General features: G+C 39.0%; 1 protein-coding gene across 2 annotated transcripts; it reads right to left on the reverse strand.

Annotated features, from left to right (window-relative positions):
• Positions 1-1,780: 1,780 nt before the first annotated feature.
• On the reverse strand, positions 1,781-19,774 carry LOC139661672 (arrestin domain-containing protein 1-like). 2 transcript variants are annotated; one of them, XM_071540203.1, is made up of 9 exons: positions 19,634-19,774; positions 15,520-15,630; positions 14,276-14,326; positions 7,783-7,937; positions 6,799-6,981; positions 5,775-5,951; positions 5,083-5,148; positions 4,590-4,995; positions 1,781-3,212 (listed from the first exon to the last, which is right to left on the reverse strand). In XM_071540203.1, the coding sequence occupies exons 1-9, from the start codon at positions 19,749-19,751 to the stop codon at positions 3,175-3,177; spliced, it is 1,305 nt and encodes a 434-aa protein (XP_071396304.1). In that variant the 5' UTR covers positions 19,752-19,774; the 3' UTR covers positions 1,781-3,174. The 2 variants fall into 2 exon arrangements, with proteins under 2 accessions (XP_071396304.1, XP_071396303.1); XM_071540202.1 differs by having other exon boundaries at positions 4,590-5,148.
• Between the last annotated feature and the right edge of the window lie 146 nt (positions 19,775-19,920).

Genomic DNA, 19,920 nt, shown 5'->3' on the forward strand with positions numbered 1-19,920 from the left:
TGTTTTCACTACTTCACTAATAAATAAAAAAAATCAGTTGCATGCCTTGGGTGCATTTTCTCCCCTTCATTCTGCCAATTTCTGACCAAAAGCACTTGAATGCACAACCTGTTGTTTACGACATGAGAATCAGTAGAAGTAGGAGCTTACATGGAGCATGTGAAGGCAGCACAGGGCGGGAAATCATCTCGCACACGCGTACAACTGCCTAAAATTTGAATATTAATGAACAGTTAGCTAGCTTACAGCAACTTCATTATGCAAGAACCTTCATGAATATTCATTATTGATAGCAGAACAGCGGCGCTGGCAAAACAAAATCGTTTTTTACAAATCTAAAGTCATGTGTTGGGTTCATAAAGCTATCAGTAGCTTAGTAAAACTTTCAGCATTACGTCGTTTGGTTAAATCAAAAAGTTTCACGCAGAAACAAAGATGCGGAGGAAGTTAAGACTTTCACTGACCACAAAAAAAAGAAGCGGTGAAGTTTTGACTCATGGGATTTAATCGAAAACGGAAGTAATCCGCAGTGAAACCTCTTGCCTTTCAAAGATGTGCGGTAGCATGCGCAGTGAGTCCATTGTTTGTTTTTATTGAGGCGCTTCACAATTAGTGAAGTGAGTAAATTCAGCCCCCCTAGTGGACCTCGGTGCATGAAGTACATAAAACATCAGCATAATATTAAGGTGAAAACATGCAGGGGTGCAAATAAAATACAAAAAATAAAATGCGCTATCTTTCTACTTCTCTCAGTGCGTGTTTCATTAAAGAATTTAGGTTCCAGTCTTATTATTGTTGACTATCTGTACTGATTTTATAAGATATTCAAATTCTATCAGAAAAGCAAACTTTGGTAGTTTCTCCAAAAGCTTTGGTTTGTATGAAGTAGTTATAAAATTAAAGACATGCCTTTTGTTATTATTATTATTATTTTTTCCCAGAAGCAATAGACCACCTCACAGGAATAAATGTCTGACATTTTAAATCCACTGGTATGCGGCATGTAGCAGCAGTGCTGTGACTCGACCAGTAAGTGGCACCATTCACTGTGATTAATGGTATGGCTCTATGATAGGAACGCAAAGGATTACCCAATACACTATTCAATAATACTTCAATTATTCAGCTTGGATATAGAGTATACAGCTTTGATTTTCAGCTTTGGGACATGGAACAACAATTTTATATAGATACCATTGGATTTGTTAAAGAATTGTGTGTTTATAGTTATGTTTCCAAAGTTGTCCCATTTGTGCATGATTGTAGTTATTTAGTTTCTTTCTTAGAGTATTTATATTGTTTTTTTTAACATAGCAGAGATAGGCAGCTGAAACTTTTTTCAATAAATCATCTAAAATGTGAATCTTTTGCCTGGACATTGTTTTTGCAAAACATATTTCAATGCTGCATCAGTGGCGTTTTTGCAGTTTGGAATTTTTTTTTTTATATAGAATTAGTTACAATTGTGAGAACACATCTGGCATCTCAACCGTGCTAAATAAATACATTCATTTTCTCTACCCCCTTATTTCTTTTCCTTTCTTTACTGTGAACAAGGAACATCCAAGAGTGTAAAACATGAGATTATCCATTTCTAAAGAAAACACAACCTCTCCCCCCCAACCCCACACACACACACCATACATTTACAATCTAATTATACAGTGTCTGCAGTAAGCAGAAAAGAGGTGCTCAGATCAACTCAAAGCCTATGAAATAAGACTAGAAACAAATTGCTTGAGTCAAGAATACGAAACAATCAGAAATAGATTATGTTTAATGGCTTTAATAGGATACCGGGCAGAAGTTGACGATTGGCAAACAGTCAAAACAATAAATAAATACAGGCAACATTCACCTTTCTACATGTATGATTAAGCAAGATTAAACATTTTCACAAAACTTTCTATGATTGGATATGATGGCATGACCGGACGAGGTGAACTGCATCAACAAGACAATCAAAACAGTTCCGAATAAAAGTCAGAATCACAGTAATGTCTTTTTATCTTCCAACAGTTAAAAAAAAAAAAAAAAGGAAATCAAACCAGGAAGTGATACCTTGCATGTACCAATGCACATTCAGTAGGTGCAGAACACTTTCTAGATGCCTCTGACCTTAAGTAACACTATTTATCTAAGCAATCCTACAAATCAATACAATACAGATTCACTGTCAGTGTCAAACAAATGATCGAACGCTACAGAGATCGTTTGAGAGCCCAAACAAAAACAGGATCATTATATAAAAAATAACATGTCACCAAAGGCAAATTCACATCACAAAAATCCCTCTAACAAACCATTTCCATCTACTATCCAGTCAAAAACATGCCAGCTGGATAACAATAATCCCATTTATTTCCAGTGAAAATCAACTCATCGCAAGAATTTAAGTTCTTGAAGCGAGTGAATCTGAAATGACGAAATGATTTGTGAAGGATCGTTTTTTTCTGTGTAGGTTTCCAAACATAAAAACACTTTCCAAACTTGACATCACAGATGCCACCGATAGGATTTCTACATGACCCAGAGCTAAAAACGTGGCTCCTCTTACATATATACAGTATACATGTAACGGCAAATAAAATTCTGCATATTTCTTTTCAAAGTGCTAAAATAGTGTTCCAAAACAATTAAAAAAAAATATACAGTGTGGACTGACCATGGCTGGTCCAGTGTGATTTGTGTATCTACTTGTTCGCTGGGCAGCAGGTCTGGGGGTCAGTTCACTTTCAGTTCAATTCAAAAAGTTGATTTTTTTCAAGATTCAGAAAAGCTTTTAAGTCTATTTCACCCAATCTACTAGATGACTGAACGCTTTCTCATTTCCAAATATAACCTCATGCTCATTGCTGAAGATTGCCATCTTATTATCCTCTGTGTGTCCATGTTAAAGGTACAGTTCACCCAAAAATGAAAATTCAGTCGTAGATCAAGGCTGAATTTTCATTTTTGGGTGAACTATTCCTTTAAGGGCTCAAGTTAGCTGATAACTTAATATTCAGTTATGAGTTTTACTTTCGGTTTGTGTTTCTTTTCAAAATGGTGGGACTCTTATTTTGGAAACGCTCCGATTAGACATGAGTTTTCAGCTTTAATCTAAACCGACTGAAGTCAAAGTGGGCTGACCCTGGTCCTGCTGGGCGGGTTCTGCCTCTCCCGTCCCGCTGCTCATGTGTTGCAGCTCTCGTCGTAGGAGGGAGGCGCCTCTGCGACAGACAGGAGAAGAGTCACAGTATTACTCAGTGTACCCAAACAAACACTCAGTTACATATCCCAATTTCCACATATTATGTCATCAGTGAGAGAGAAAACCACAGCCTTATCAGCCTGGGGAGTGGCAGCTTTCATGTTCCAGCTAATGCAGACACACCCACACACACACACACACACACACACACACACACTCTCCATTTTAGTCTCATGACTCTCATAAAGCTGAGTGAAATGGAGAAACAAACCAAACCCAACCCTACTTAACAGACATGATGATGACTGAAGTAACGTTTTCTGAAAAAAAAACTACTGTTCTGATTCTCCAACAGCATGTTTTACCTAATATCCCACCAGAATCACCATACAGTATTAAACATAACCAGTTATGCTAATGAGGTCATTGGTAATTAGAAAATATTTCAACATACTTGTCTTCACAGATTAGTGGTATTAATATGAACTCTGTATCTTCAAGCATTAAGGTGTTACAGTAGTTTCAAGAAAATCAGTTTATCCTCATTAATATGCAAATATATGCAGCAAGGCATTCCAACATCTAAATCAGATCATCTACGCTATAGGGGGAACCTGTGCTGTCAGTATGAAGTTTCTATCATGTATTGTGACAGTGGCGGTACATAAAGAAGAATAACATACAAAAGGACAAATGCACAGAATAACTGGAATAAGAATAATGCATACTAAACACATTAGGGCTGAATGATTTTGAAAAAATATCTAATTGCAATTATATTGACTGATATTGCAATTGCGATATGATTTGCGATATTAGAGGGAATGATCATTTTTACATCATTATTCTCATTTTCATTGAAAAACGTATTAAAATGATTATGGTGTGATCTTTGCGGGGATCTGTACCAAACAAAGATGTTTTCTTAAGTCTGTAGAATATGATGTGTAGGCCAGGACATCTCTGCAGCACCACAATATTTACTTTAAAATGCTATTTTGACACATTTCACCTTTAACAAATATTGCGCCTCCTGCGATTTGAAAATTGCAGTAGGCCATATTGCGATTTCCATAAAATTTTGATGAATTGTTCAGCCCTAAAACACATGCCTAAAAAAAAGTGTGTTTTTAAAGGTGTTTTAAAGGAGGACACTGAGCTGGCAGGTTGTTAGAGGTTAGGGGCCCTTGATGGAGAAAGCTTGTGCCTTAACAGGTGATGAATACAGTTTTAAAATCAATCCTAAATTGCACAGGCAGCCATTAAAGTGTCCACTACTACTACAGCTACAATTACTACTACTACTACTACTACTACTACTACTACTACGACTACCTCTAAGTATATAATATAGTCTACTGTGCATTCATCAACAGGCTGAGTGGTGCAGACTGACCTTGTGGGTATGCAGAGTTCCTGTAGTCCGGAGGCAGGATGAGCGGGCAGGAGGTCGGCATGGGGTTGGCGCCGCTCTCGGAGAAGAAAGGTATGGTGGCCCCCGTGGACACGCAGAACAGAGGCCCGCTGGAGTCCGCGGCGGGGCCGCTGTGCCGCTGGTTCTGGGAGAACGTGAGGCCCGGGGCGTAACTGAAGGCGCTGGGCGACACGGCGGCGTGGGGCCCCGAGGCGCCCAGCTGGGAGTGGCTCTTGGTGGGGATGGCCTCGCTCGCCGCCCCGCCCGCAGCTCCCTCGTGGTCCTCGGCCGGGGGGGCGCTGGGGGAGACGTGAGAGGAGAGCCTGGAGCGGGGGGCGGGACGCGGCGCCGGCTTGGGGGCGGGGCGCGGGGGCAGGGTGGGGGTGGTCGGGGCGGGGGCCGAGGCGGAGGGTGTCGTCGTTCCGTCCGGAGCGGAGGTAGAGGGAGCCGCTTTGGAGGAAGCCCGGGCTCTTTTGTCCAGTGAGATGTTCCCTATGTGGATGGGTAACGTCAGCATGACCTCTGGAGATTTTAGACTGACCTGGGCATCCAGAGACAAAGAGAACATTAGTCAAGTTTACTGTGAAAACATATATTTACACCCACAGCACAGTGTTGGGTTCTCTTCCATAAAAAAGGTTATATCCAATCTATATGGAAATGTTTGAGAATGAAGGCTCCATTCCTTATAAACAAATTGTGAGATCAGCCCTTTAGATTGCATTTGGTGACGATGTCTCCATGTAGCCTGGCTCTCTCCACAGCTTCAGATCAGCCTTCCATGGCTTTTACTAGCCAATGAAAAGATAAACAAATGAGTGATGCCATCAGTAGTGAGGATGCTGAAGAGGCAGACAAATAAAATGGCTGTTCTCTACTTGAAGACATCGTCGCCCAGAATGCAATCTGAGGGTTTGCGCTTCTAGTTCATGTCTTCTGTTTTGAGATGTCTAAATCTCCATAGATATGTATGAAATTTCACATTTAGCGTCACAAATATGTATGATTTCATGTCACTTGCTTTTCAGCAGGGAACTCTTTAAAAATGAGTGCTAAAAGATCATAAACCACATCAAAGAGTGTGACTTTGGCCTCCCCAGCTGTGGTGACACACGTGACCGACTGGAAACAAATCCTAACCGACGATGTGACAGAAGTGCTTCTTACTCTGATATAATATTCGATCTTTATGAGTTCGCAGCCGGAGAGGGAGGACTGAGGGAGAGGAGGGACGATGATCTGCTCCTTCCACTCCGCCTCCTTGCCGGCCTTCACCCCGGCACCCTCCACCTCGGCTATCGCCCTCAAGTCGTGGGTGGGCCTCTTGGTCTCGTAGGTCACTCTCTGAAACGCGTACACAAGCATCATGCACACACACACACACACACACATTAGAGTCATATCGCTGCTGTCGGATGAAAACCACGCATCTCCAAAATGTTAACTTTCCATAAATTCACATTGACATTGACACTTTATTAAATGACACAATGTGTTTTGAATGGGTTTCATTGACCGCGTGGTTCTGAAACTTGCCAAGCCCACAAAGGACCAAGTAAAACTCTAACTCAAGTAACACTGGTCACATATACGTGAATGGGAAAACTCATTCTTAACCTTCAAGTAACATGCTTTTGGGTCGATGCATATAAACATCATAACTTGGTCAGAATAACACAGTAATATCATACTCTGATTATGGGAAAACTGTCTTACTCCAATATTAAACAGGTTAGTGTGGCATAGAAACATCATGTGAATGGAGCCAATGCAAAATAAATTGCAAAATTTCTAGGGATGGGACAATATGTTTATCTCACCATACAATTCCATACGGGATATGAGGTTCATGATTCAATACAACCAGGATATGATGTAATAAATAAAAGTTCAATGACAACAAAGTCTGACTGTGCAGAATTATGTTTATTTCTGAGCCACAACTCTTTCTAGCGATGGCATTGGCTGCTAGAATGTAAACAACAATTTAAAAATGACATTACAAAGTGACAATAATATAATTTGGATGGAGAGCTTGTGAAATTGTGATGGTCAAGCGTCTCATTTGTGATACAGCAGAATAAAATGGAGCTTAATTTTTCTGCCCCTACGATACGTATTGCCACATTTATGTATCGCGATATAGTGAATTTCAATATAATCGCAATATATGGAACAGCAGTGTGTTTACCTGCATCAGACTGGCCACCACGGTGCCGGTGGTCTTCCCAGACTGGTTGTGGATGCTGGTGGTCAGCTGGATGACCTGGCCCGGCGTGTAGCCCTTCATGTCGCTCTGGGCCTGCAGGACCACCGTACCCGTCTTCACCAGCAGGTAGGTGAACTGCCGGGTCACCGCAGAGGAGCTGGGTTCCTGCGTGGAGAAAGGCAGGGGTCAGACTGATATTCGGGATTCTGAAGACTCATACAGATAACGGATATATTTGGACTGGAGCTGCCGTTTGCACCGGAATTGTATTCTTGTCAGGGTGGAAAAGCCTTTGAAGCAGTGTTTAGAGGGACTTGAGTGGAGATGGGGGATAAATATCTGTTAAGAATACCATGTAAAAAGTCATTAACTAGGAATTGTCAGAAATACCCAGTGAAAATGACTGGATTCATTTAGCGTATTGTATATTTATAATGGAGAAGATAACCTTTAATTTGAGAATTGAGAAAGACAAATTTGATGAAAATTGGGGGAAATGGGTGACTTATGTTACACCTTAAAACCAGATTTTGTATTAACAAATACTTGAAGAAAGTACCTTCTATTGTAATTATGGACCTCCCTCTTAAGTGGTTTTATTTTACTTTTATTTTAATTTATAATGTCTTCTTGATGCAATCATTTTGTACCGCAAGTGTCATATTAAATCGCTTTGTATTTCAAAATGATTACAGCATTTAGACCATGGGACACTAAAGCCAGGATGCTACTACTACTTCCACTAATAATAGTAATGGTGATAATAACAATAAACACATTCATGCAAACTTATGTGGAATCTGATCAAAATGTCTCATTAGAATGAATCCAGGTTAACGTCTTCCCGTAGACAACCAGTGCAGTATTGATCAATTCTACAATAAATATGTAATCAATCAAACTGCATCATATCAGAGGTGGACCACACTGATCTTGGTGATTAGATCCAGTCACTGTGTTTCTCACCAGTATGTCCGGCACTTCGTTCAGGTTGAGGAGGCTCAGCAGGTAGAAGGGTCTCTCCGCCTTATAGTCCTTAGAGAATCGCGGCGTGTCGACAAAAGCCCTCACTCTGTATATGATCTTCCCATAGTTTCCTTCGAAGGACGTAGGAGCGGTGGCTGTGGGGGGGGAGTCAAATATGTATTAGTATTGTCACAAAAAGGACAAATACAATACTAGCTGGTTTGTTATAACAGTAATATCCTGTACATTTTCCATTTAGTCAATTAGGCCATATCACATTATAGCTGAGGATTGCTGTTCACAACGATATCACAATATGTAAAATGACAATGGGTCCACCACTACATAAAATATGACATCATGTATACTGGGACAAAACAACATGTTTCCAGACTTTGTGCAATTTCCAAGCTATTTAAAATCTGCAAATGACAAGGATCCACCAACAAAAGGAGAGTGGATAGTGAAAGTAAAGGAAATGTATGATATGGAGAAACTGACCTTTTCTCTAAGACTTTGTATCGATAAATTTTGTAAGTATTGGTCAAAATGGTTATTACATATGAATATGGGGTAACACTTTATAATAACCATCATTAATAAATGGTAAATTGATAGTAATTAAACTTTAGTTAATAGTTATTTTACTGTTAACAAACAATGAAATGATCATTAATAATGTTTACTAATTATTAGTAATGCTATAATTTATGTTATTTTATCATTCGTTTGTGTAATATAAAATCATTTGTTTATAAATTATATATTGTATCATAGCTTTTTACCCTTTTTACCGTCTCTTATCAGCTATGATACAATATATAATTTATAAACAAATGATTTTACAAACTAATGATAAAATAACATAAATTATAGCATTACTAATAATTAGTAAACATTATTAATGATCATTTCATTGTTTGTTAACAGTAAAATAACTATTAACTAAAGTTTAATTAACTATAAATAAATGGTAAATTTATTAATGATGGTTATTATAAAGTGTTACCGAATATGGATATTACTTTTTCTCTCCTCCCTTAACTTTATGTATGTGGTTTACCAGTATTATCACATTTATAATTTTTTTTTTTTCTTCCAAAATGGGTTTGTATGTGAACTTGTTAGATAAATGTCATAAGACAAAACATACTTTGAGGACAAGATGGACTGAGACTGATATGGACTTGAGGAGATCCTTACTTGATGCCCTGTTTATGTTTTCTCTTTATGCCTCTCTTTCTTCCTGGAACTATCTGGAAAGTAACCCTTAACACAAAACTACTGATAACATATGAGATGTATTGTATGACCCCTGGTGACCTGTCTGTTCAGTTCTCCTGTGCATCTGTGTTCCACTAAAACAAAAACTACAAAAATAAAGTGCTGAAAAAAAAATTAAATCTGCAAATGATCAAACTCATTTCAATATTTTTACGGACTTTCAAGGCCTGCATAGGAATAATGGAAAGTAGGTCACATTACTCCATTGGTGAAAAATGTTCTTCACAACAAAGATCTAAATGAGAAATGACAAAACATACTTTGCCATACTTTTTCCAGTCTTGACAAATTTCCAAAACTTCGACATAAATTTGAAATTGACAAATGCATCTTTCATTTTTCATTTCACTCGAGGTGTAGGAACCCTGTCCTATAAGCGCTGCTCTCCATGCAAACAAGTCTACAATGCTCCAGATCATTTTCAGCCAGAAAGACATGCAGGCTTTCAGAAGGTAACAGCACACGCTGGCGCACGTTTCAAATGACAGATTAAGATTCACAACAGTAAAAAAAAAAAAGACCGGTTGGGTTGGTTTGAGTTTCTGTGCCGCTGCTAGTCACACTGTGGAGACTGAACATTAACTCCACCTGCTAGTGGCCTAAGCAGCACACAAATAATAGCTGGGGTGGGTTCACTTTATTTAAACCATGAGAACACATGGAGGGAGAACACATCGAGGAAACAGCAAGTCCATTTCAAAATGCACTGTAGTTCATTTCAAGTGAAAGAAGATCAGTTCAGATTTAAATGGAGGAAGCTGAAGTATGATTAAGACAGATATGATGAGCACTAACATTCCAAACAACAATGATCAGATATATAGATGTTGGTCACACCTCACAGACACAGAGGGCCAGCCAAACCTTATCATAAAGAAGGCAATGATGCGTGCCATAGTTATCACCAGTAATAAACCAGTGCAGAGTGGTAGACAGCATCTAAGGGTTTAAGGCTGGTACCATGGGGCATGTCCATAAATGACATCACCATAGTCCTAAACTGGCAGAATGATAGCTTCGACTATTCTCGTCTTTTGACTCGTTTTGACTAGGCTTGGGCGATATCCAAACTTTTATATCGCGATACTGTCCCGCCAAAATATCGCGATATTCAATATTGCGGGATAATATTGAATATCGGCTCCAAGCCTAGTTTTGACTGTAACTGTGTAACAAGATTGTCGATGTGAGCTTTGAAGGCCAGTTTGTTACCAATCCAAATGCCAAAGAGTAAATATGGAATCTACTCTTAGCTCTAGAAAACAACATCCCATTGGTCTTAACAAAATTTAAAGGGGGTTCTAGGGCTGCAACTAATGATTATTTTCATTGTCAATTAATCTGTCAGTTATTTTCTCGATTAATCGATTAGTTGTTTGGTCTATAAAATGTCTGAAAATGGCGGAAAATGTGGATCAGTGTTTCCCAAAGCCCAAGATGACGTCCTCAAATGTCTTGTTTTGTCCACAACCCAAAGATATTCAGTTTACTGTCATAGAGGAGTAAAGAAACCAGAAAATATTCACATTTAAGAAGCTGGAATCAGAGAATTTTGACTTATTTTTCTTAAAAAATTACTCAAACCGATTAATCGATTATCAAAATAGTTGGCGATTCATTTAATAGTTGACAACTAATCGATTAATCGATTAATCGTTGCAGCTCTAGGGGGTTCACATCCTAAACTCAGCTGTTAATCGATGTTCAGGGCAATTTTATGATGAAACACATCCTACCATCTTTTAAAGCCATTAGAGAATGGAATAAGCTCCCTGTCAATCTAAAAACCTATACAGATTTCCATATTTTCTCCCATGAAGTTAAAAAATGGATTTTAAGTAACCAGTCTTGTCAGCATTAATTTGACATTTTGACGACCTGTTTTTATATCTTTGGATATATGCATGTAATACTTTGATATTTGTATTCTGCTTTGTATTTTTTCCTATGAAATGTGCTATTAGGTTGTTGGTCAATTTGTAGTGGAGATGATAGGTTTTGCTCTGTGTTTTATTGTTTCTGCTCACCTGCCTAGGGACTACAGATGGAAATTAGCTAGCAGCTAAATCTGGTACAAAGCATCTTCTCTCTTTGTTTGAGATTAATGTATTTTGTACATGGTCCCTGATATAAATAAACTCAATAAACTAAACTACCCTTGTTGTAGTCTTGACAATACATCGCCTAACATTGTGTTCCTGGATTTTATTGTCAGGGTCAGCTCGGGGTACAGGCATATTTACATGGCCAGGTCTGTGGTGGCTGATATTCTAATATTTACATGCAGCAAGCCTAACCTTTGCCTGGATTTGCATACATGCGAGTCATTCTGCTGTTAGAATCCACAGTAGTGGAAAGTACACATAGGAGGGGTAAGATTTGAAATCCAAATGCAAATTACTACAATACAATATCTTTGGGGCGGCTTTGTAATTACAGGAGTATGTATAACTGATCCCAGATAACTCATGAAGCTGGTTATCAACTGGCTCTGTCTAGCCCAGGATCTACCTATCAGCTATGAGCGTGCTCGCATGAAAGAGGGCGGGGCTTGTAACACATAACAAATCACATGCAACATGGACAGACCCGCGTCAGACGATTTGGATGAGCTAAGATGAAACGATTAGGGAAATTAGGTCACTGCAGTGGCCAAAGTCAAATGATTCAGCAGGGAAAAGGAAATATATAAGCATTACAACTAGAATATAAATGTAAGCAATAATAATGGTAGAAAATAATAAACAATAAAAACAGTCTATTGCATTAATCACTGTCCTATGAAATGGGAATCCTATGAAAGAGTTTCAGCGCACTCAATATGCAACAGGAGGCCAGAGCGAGCCAATGGCCTGGAAATGTGACAAACATTTATTAATAATGTCGTCATAAATATGATATGGCTGATATGATAAATCATCATGGAAAGCAAAGTGGTTCTACCGGTTTGTAAACACAGCCGCCCTGTGAACACTGACTGTCTGGTAACTCAATATTTGACTGAAATGTTTTTGTTCATTTTTTTGTGCATGGTGACTCCAGACTTTTTTTTTTTTTCCATTCATAAGCAGGAAATATCACAATATTTTTTTTAAAAGATGAATAAACAGAGAAATCCATTCATCATAACTAGTGAGTGGGTGACTTTTGTGTACAGTTCTAGTCTTATAATCAGCCTTATTTTACATAGAACAACTGAAAAACAAGTTCTTTCCAATGCAAATACAAACAAGTCTCACTAGTTTTGTTGTTGTTTCACTTCTGGAATCTTCTAGAAACAAGTGTCATTATGTTGAAACAAGGCAGAATCACTGCACTAGTATCATGAAAATGACACTTGATTCAAGAAAACTCTTAAAACAAGTTGATTTGCATTGGAAACAAGTGAAATTATCAGATTTTTTCACAAAAAATTTAAATCTAAGGCTAAATACTAGACTGAATGACTTGTTAAAATCGACATATTTGCCTTGTAGTGAGTAAGTGGAACAAACTGACTACTCTATGGACACCAGGTGACAGGTAGTGGTGGCAGATGGAAATCTTGAGGAGAAGAGGATCTCACCGGCAGAAACACACTCTTCTCTGCTTTCGCTTTAAGAGCTCTGTTCCAAAACACTTTGAAAAAGTCATTACCCAAGTTTCTCATTCAGTGTGGATAAAATATTGAAGATCCAGGCTCTGTTCCTATTTGTTCCTAAGTGCAGTGATCAAGCGCTCAAAAGGAGAAATCCACCTTAAAACACGAACACTGAACACAAAATTCCACCCTAAAATAGATGTAGGAATGCGAGGTACATCGCCAAATAGCAGTTTTTTTAACAGTGTTGAAATGTTTTAGGGTGGATTTTTTGTTGTTTGGTGGTGGATTTTTCTTATTCCCCTAGCTATCTGGCCAAACATAGACAATATGATGTCATGTTAAGGTATTTCCAGCGCAGCAACAATGGAGTTTGATAGCAGAAAATGAACATCAGCGGTAAACGTCAGGTTTTGGTGTCCCTCAGAATCAAAGAGCGAGGGCTTCTTTCTAGAGCTGCCATTTTGCACCGAGAGACGTTCAACAATCACACAGGGAGAAATCCATCGTAGAAGAGGAGAGAGACCAATTTCTCCACTGACAGTAGCCTCAATAGACCAGAATGCAATGCAGACACAAGACATTCCTATGGCATTTGCAGTGTTGTAGATACATGTGGGATACATGGATATATACTGTATAGCTGCCACAAAGATTGTATATGCATCAAAAGTATCCAACCACTGATAATATCGGGGCAGTGTTGCCTATTGGTTAGAGAATCTTCTCAGCAATGATCTTGTGTGTTGACTGTAATTACACTAATGTCTCAAAATTAATGTAGTAATGATTTATTGATGCTACACTTAACTGGAAATTCATGCGTTTAATCCCTTTTAGGTCGCTCTAGATAAGAGCATGAGCCTAAATGCATAATTTGATAATTTGTAATAATACGTCATTGTGTTATATAGGAAATATTTTTATGTTAGGAAGCCACACCTAAATACTGGTAAACACATTTGTTTAACACCAATGAGCAACAATGAGATGAGTTATGCAAAAACAAAATGTTATGTCTACATGCTGCTGTACACCAAGAAATCAAACCCCTTCATTTTATCCCTGAAATGTCCTTAATTTCTCCATTACATAAACATTAATTATCCATTAAAAAAAATAACAGCTCTAAAAACAGGTTAGTATCATGGGTTTATAAGGGATTTATTCATGGGTTGATTCACAGAGACACTAGTAATTAAGGGATATTTCATGCCTTTTGTGCATGGTTTACAATTAAGTTATTACGTGGAAATTAATGGAAAAGTTCCTGTCTCCCTGAATTTTACATTAAATTAGAATGCAAGGAGTCAAGACGGTGGTGATCTTCATTGGTGATGAAGAAGTTGGTGTTTAAGGTGGTATCGATGGGATCTCCTCCATTAATAACTCCCTTAATTCATTTTAAGGCGATTTTGCATGAATTAATGGGGTGAATGTTATGTTTGAAGGTTATTTTAAGGGATTACTGGTTCGTAGAGGTACCGCAGCAGAAGGAGGGTAAACAGGAACATGCCGGGACATGTCTGTGTAGCGGTGACATGCGAGGGCAAAACGCATAGGAAAGAATGTGCGGCGACAGGTGTTAATCCCCCCCCCACCCCACCCCCCATCACTCCGCACTCCTACCTGGTATGAGGAACTTGAAGGGGAAGCAGTGGTCTCCCTGTTTCAGGGTCCCTGGGACACAGAGAGCACAGATAAGCAGCCGTCAGTGGGGAAACAGTAACAGTGGCTCCGTTGTTTTCCCGAGAGCCAGACCTGCCCCCGGGGCCGTATGCTGATTACAGTGTACACAGCCACTGCATGGGGGCCACATTGAGGAATATGGGGAAAAGGCTCGTCCCAAGTCAAATGTATAGAGAGCGCATTTCATTTCCAGACATTCCAACAACATTAAAGAGACATAAGAACAGCTAAAAAGTGTAAGTATAAAACAGTATATTAGAAAGTGTAAAGTTAAAAGGACTTCATCAAATGCTGTGTGTTTATTCTATTTCTATTACACGGTCACTTCTATTACAATCTACAGGTTCTTGAGAGGATCGCCCAGAAAAATGAGGAATAGTTGAATTTAATTATCATTTCATGTCAGTAGAAATAGTCCCAATTAGAGAAAGTAATAAACAAGAATGACTGTTCTAATCAAAGGTTTTACTCTCACCACCCTTATCTTCCCATGTACAATATAGACCAGTGATTCTCAACCTTTTTCATATCAAGGACCCCTAATTTAGTACAAATTAAGGCCACGGACCCCCATTTGTTGAGATTTTATCTCTCGGACCCAAATCTGAGAATACTTTTATTGTCAGATATGATTTTGTACAGAATTCCATGACTATCTGTATTGTAGGTAAAGAGATAACAGAGAAACTATGATCAAAACAGTCATTCTTCTACATTCTCTAGTTGTGTTAACTTCTTGTAAATTAAATGATGGTGAAGTTTAACAATTCATCAATTTGCTGGGGACCCCCTGGAACCCCCCTCAAGGACCGCTGGTGGTCCCCGGACCCCACGTTGAGAACCACTGATATAGATGATTCTCCAATCGAATAACAAATTAAAACCAAAAACTTTCCATATGAATTGCTGGGACTAAATCTTATTAAAAGGGGAGTTTGTGGGCCTAATGTGGTTATTTTTAGCCTATTTTGAGCGCCTGACACCACATGGCACAATAAAACATCCCTCCCATAAAGCTAACGCAATCACAAGGAAGTATCTGGAAGTCAATGGGCCCTCTATTCTGTTACAGGCTGTGTGACACTATCAAGCAGGATAGATCTATCAAACTCCACACCTGGCTCAAAGACTATGTCCAGATAGTTTAACACTGTGGTGAGTGTGACCTGGGGCTTGTCCGGTACCTTTGTCCGCTACAGACACGGTGCTGTTGAAGTACTGCTCCTCCACCGTCCACGCCGCGTCGTTCACTTTGTTGGTGACGCCACAGAAACCGTTGCAGTTCACCTTGATCGCTGCAGCAGAGAATGCATAGACAGTATATTGGACTTTTAGTTATAGTGACATTTCTCGGACACGGGAATAACACCATTGGTTGAGTTAAACCTAAGTGGGCAGAGCTGAAGAACCTCAGTTTTTCTAGCTAAGTAACGTTAGACTGAAGCGACAGTGAAAAAGACAAGAAGAGAGGAGGAAGCTAATGTTGTGAAGCCTAGCGCTCTGCTGCTAACTGAAAAAATGCAACTTAACCATACTAAGGTTAGCTAGTTAGCTAACGGACACTGTATCCAATTCCAGCCACTCGGTCACTTGCGTAATTTCCGGTGTTCACCGTCATTTTTATATGGAGTTCCCAACCGAAAGCTAAATTCATACACATTTCAGAAGCTAGGTATCAAATTTCATAAATATCTATACACATTTAAGCATATAAAACACTAAGTTACGAACTTAGTCACGAACAATTAGCGGGAAGCCTTAAATCCCACTTTGGGCGACAGTTACTTCATGTAGAGAATCGGTATTGGCTGATAAATGGAAAAATAAGAGCTTTGAGTACATAGCCTGCACTTCTTACAAGTATCTGTAACATTGTGAAGGTACAGGAAGGGTTAATAAAGGGTTAATATCGAGTATATGAATACACCGACACGGACAAAAGTAAGTGTCCGGAATTGGATACGAATTTTGAATCTCAAAAATAGGTGCGCTATCATCCATTTGCAGGGACTGGAAGAAAATCAATTACAAGTTAAGGTAAAAGCGATATTAAACTTTAAAAAAAGACAGATGGAGGATTGTTAAACAGTACAGGATGAAATATATTGGTATTTGATTGTGATTTTTTGGTCATATGCTGTCCGGAATTGGATACCCTGATGTTAGCTGACCTTCCAAGTTCAAACTAGCCATACAAGCCTAGCTATCTAGTAAGCTAGTTAGCACTGCCATTTATATTTATATTTATATTTTGACCAGAGTGCCTTCGTCATTCAAGTTTGCCAGTTAGCTAACTTGCGCTCTGAAAAACTGTGGTTCTTTAGCTCCACCCATCAAGGTTCAACTCAATTAAATGTGAGAGTTAAGATGAAAATTTACTGATCCCCCAGAGAGAAACCGGGTCGCTGCAGCAGCAAATAATAATAGAATACAGCAAAGAAAAAATAAGATACAAACACAACACAATAGAACAAGTGGAGAGTGCTAAACATAACTGACTCATTAGAACCTATTAAGTAGAAATATATGAATGGAAAGGATTCAAATAATTACAGCGTGCAACCTGGGTGTGCACAATAATAGCAATGGAACATACTGAGACAAAGAAGTGTGCGTGTGAGAGAAAGAAACGGATATACATGATATAATGAGGGGCTTGAGTGGTTGAATTATCAAGCGCTTTGAACCAAGCAGGTTTGCCATAAAGTGCAACAGAGAGTGAATGTGTGTTCAGTGTATCTTCCTCCTCTTGGAATTCCTCCTTCAGGCTGTTTACTGCTGTCAATAACAGTGTGTTCTTAGTGAACCTGCCTGGGTCAGTATGAGTTTAAAAACAGGACCATAAATCTGACAGGGGGGTAGATACTAGGGCTGGGTGATAATTCAGTAATATCGTTCATCGTCTTTCAGTGGAATCATATCGTGATGATATGAAGATATTTTGATATTGTGACACACATTTCTGCTGTCTGAATTGATGATGACGAGCAAATTTTACTTAAAAAACTCTCATAAAATGAGGTATGGTAGGAATATTATTTGAATATTTCTGTTTTGTTTGACATCACACCTAACATTACCATTCGGTTCAATGAGATGAACATTAATTTGATTATTTAACGTGATTTTGCATACATGAACCATATCGTGATATATATTGATACCGAGAAAAATCCTTATGATTATCATGATATTGATTTCAACCATATCGCCCAGCCCTACTATATTGTATTGCTCTTTTGGAAAAAAAAAAAAAAAACTCAGTATGCCAGTAACTGTTTTCAGTGTTAAAAAATGAATAAAGTGCAAAATTTCAGGGTTCGACTGATAAGGATTTTTGAAGGCCGATACTGATATTTTTGGGTTGATATTCAAGTTAAATTGACCATGACCATTTTCATGCCAAAAATACAAAAAATTACAAAGATTGATTATTTTCTTGTCAGGGTGGAAAAGCCTCTGAAGCAGCAATTAGACCTTCATGGGACACTGAAACTCTCCACTGAAACCAAGGATAATAATACTACTACTCCTGCTAATAACAATAAACATATTCATGCATACTTGTGTGGAATCTGATCAAAATATCTCATTAGAATCAGTTCAGGTTAAGGTCTTCCCATAGACAACCAGTGTAGTATTAATCAACTCTACAATAAATATGTAATCAATCAAACTGCATCATATCCATCATATCAGAGGTGAACGACTGACTGGACCACATCTGATTTTTTTAACAATATCGTCCCCATATATTGGTCTGACCCTCCTTCACATATCTCAGGAGCCTAGTCAGAGGCCCAACCCTCTTCATAATCCATCAGAGATTAAAACTGTTGCCGGTGAGAGTGTGTTCACTGACATTGTGAAGCCTGACAGTCCGACCAGCTTTACCTGAAGAGGAATGTAAACAGACCGGAGGGCCCGACAGGCTCCTCAACAGAAACTCACAAACCCACACAAAAGCTGCTTTTGGCAAAGTCAGGAGGGAGAGCTACCCTTTCCACTTGGGAATGATCTTGTGGAGGAAGAATGTCAGGGGGGGGGGGGGAACGGTCTATGTCTATTACTCCCCCATGGAAAGGACAAAAAGCATCCCATACTTTATTGTAGGACTTGTCAAGAACAATGCCAAGGGTTTGTCTGGTTATATGGTTTTATTTTGGAATGTTCCCCTGAGTGAAGGAACGTCGGGTTAGGAAAGGTGTGACTCTCTAAACCAGTCACACTTTCCTTTTTCCTGACACCTGTTTCCTTTACCGCTTCATGAGAGGAAAGCGATGCATCTGTATTTCACAATAGGAACAGGATGATGAGATAGGATTATTCTGAAATGGAAGGATGGCTCTCTTTCTTTTTCCCTCCTCCTTTTCCAACTGTTTTGATATCAGGATATAGGTTAGTTTTGACGTAAAGTAGTCCCTATTCCCCCATGGGACTCATTAAAGTTTCATCTCAACGTTGTGTGTTTCTGTGGATCGATGAGGTTTTAGGAACTGAAGTCCCTTTGTCCTGGTGCTGGAGGTGAGGGTGAACACCTGTCAGATATCTGATCCAGGACTCAGAATGGATCTCAAAACACATCAACAACAACAACAACAACTACAACAACCGTCTCCAACGACATTTGTCCTCTTAGTCACACTCCATAGAGCATGGGACACATGAGACAGCTGGAAGGCTTTCACAAACTAACAGAAGACTAAAGCAGATCATGGGAAAATCCAACCACCTTTAAAAAAAAAAAAAAGATCCTGTAGTAAATGTTTAAACACTATGAAAACTATACAAATATCACAGCAGAACTCCTTGTAGGAATATTATAGAGATACAATAGAAGATAAAATTATCATTAAGTACAAAAATGTCTATAAATTCACTTTTGAGTACCACAGACACACAATAAGTCCCTAGGAATATTATAGGGATACCATAAGAGATAAAGAAAAATACTATAAATGACAATTAGGTCACTTTAAACTCATTATTGTGAACCAGACATGCTGTAAGTCCCTATAGGAATATGACAGTGACACTGCAGGAGATAAAGAAAAATGCCATAAAGTACCATATGGTCAGTTTAAATAATACATTATGTCGCTATTGGAATATTATAGCAACATTACAGTGATTTGCACACAGGCATATTTCCAGAGTTAACATCATAGCGTCAAGTGCCAACACTACAGTCCATGTAGTCTAATAGCTAAACCCTCCACTTCCTTGTTTGGCGACGTCCTCCGCACAGGTGCGCAAAAAAAACCGGCCAAATAAACGCGCTATTTTCGGTGCCCTTACCTTTACACTGGAACGACTGCGCCACTTTGATTTTCAGGGTGCCAGAGATGGAGTCGCCCGGACTGTACACGACTTTATTGTTGTCAAAAGTCAGCTCGAACTCCTGGAGCTTCCCCATCTTCAAGCAGGCCACCGCGGTCGGCCCAGAGTTATCACCTGTGCGCCCAGACAGCAGCGCGCACGTTTACGACTTTTTCCATCCCGCCCCTTGACGTGACGTCAGCGACCTACGAACGCTGCCTTCAGGTGCTCCTCGTAGGATTTACCAATGAGATTAAAGAAGTACA

This window comes from Centroberyx affinis, unplaced genomic scaffold (assembly GCF_046629955.1).
Source record: "Centroberyx affinis isolate AG114_WGS23_722 - 3 ecotype Tasmania unplaced genomic scaffold, CSIRO-AGI_Caff_v1 ptg003581l_1, whole genome shotgun sequence".
Taxonomy (NCBI): Eukaryota; Metazoa; Chordata; class Actinopteri; order Beryciformes; family Berycidae; genus Centroberyx; species Centroberyx affinis.

Coding starts and splice junctions, on each gene's coding strand:
- LOC139661672 (XM_071540202.1), bottom strand. CDS start 19,751: ATGGGGAAGCTCCAGGAGTTCGAGCTGACTTTTGACAACAATAAAGTC. Junction 14,327..15,519: donor CGTGTCTGTAGCGGACAAAG/GTACCGGACAAG, acceptor TCTGTGTCCCAG/GGACCCTGAAACAGGGAGAC. Junction 3,213..4,589: donor GAACTCTGCATACCCACAAG/GTCAGTCTGCAC, acceptor TGTCTGTCGCAG/AGGCGCCTCCCTCCTACGAC.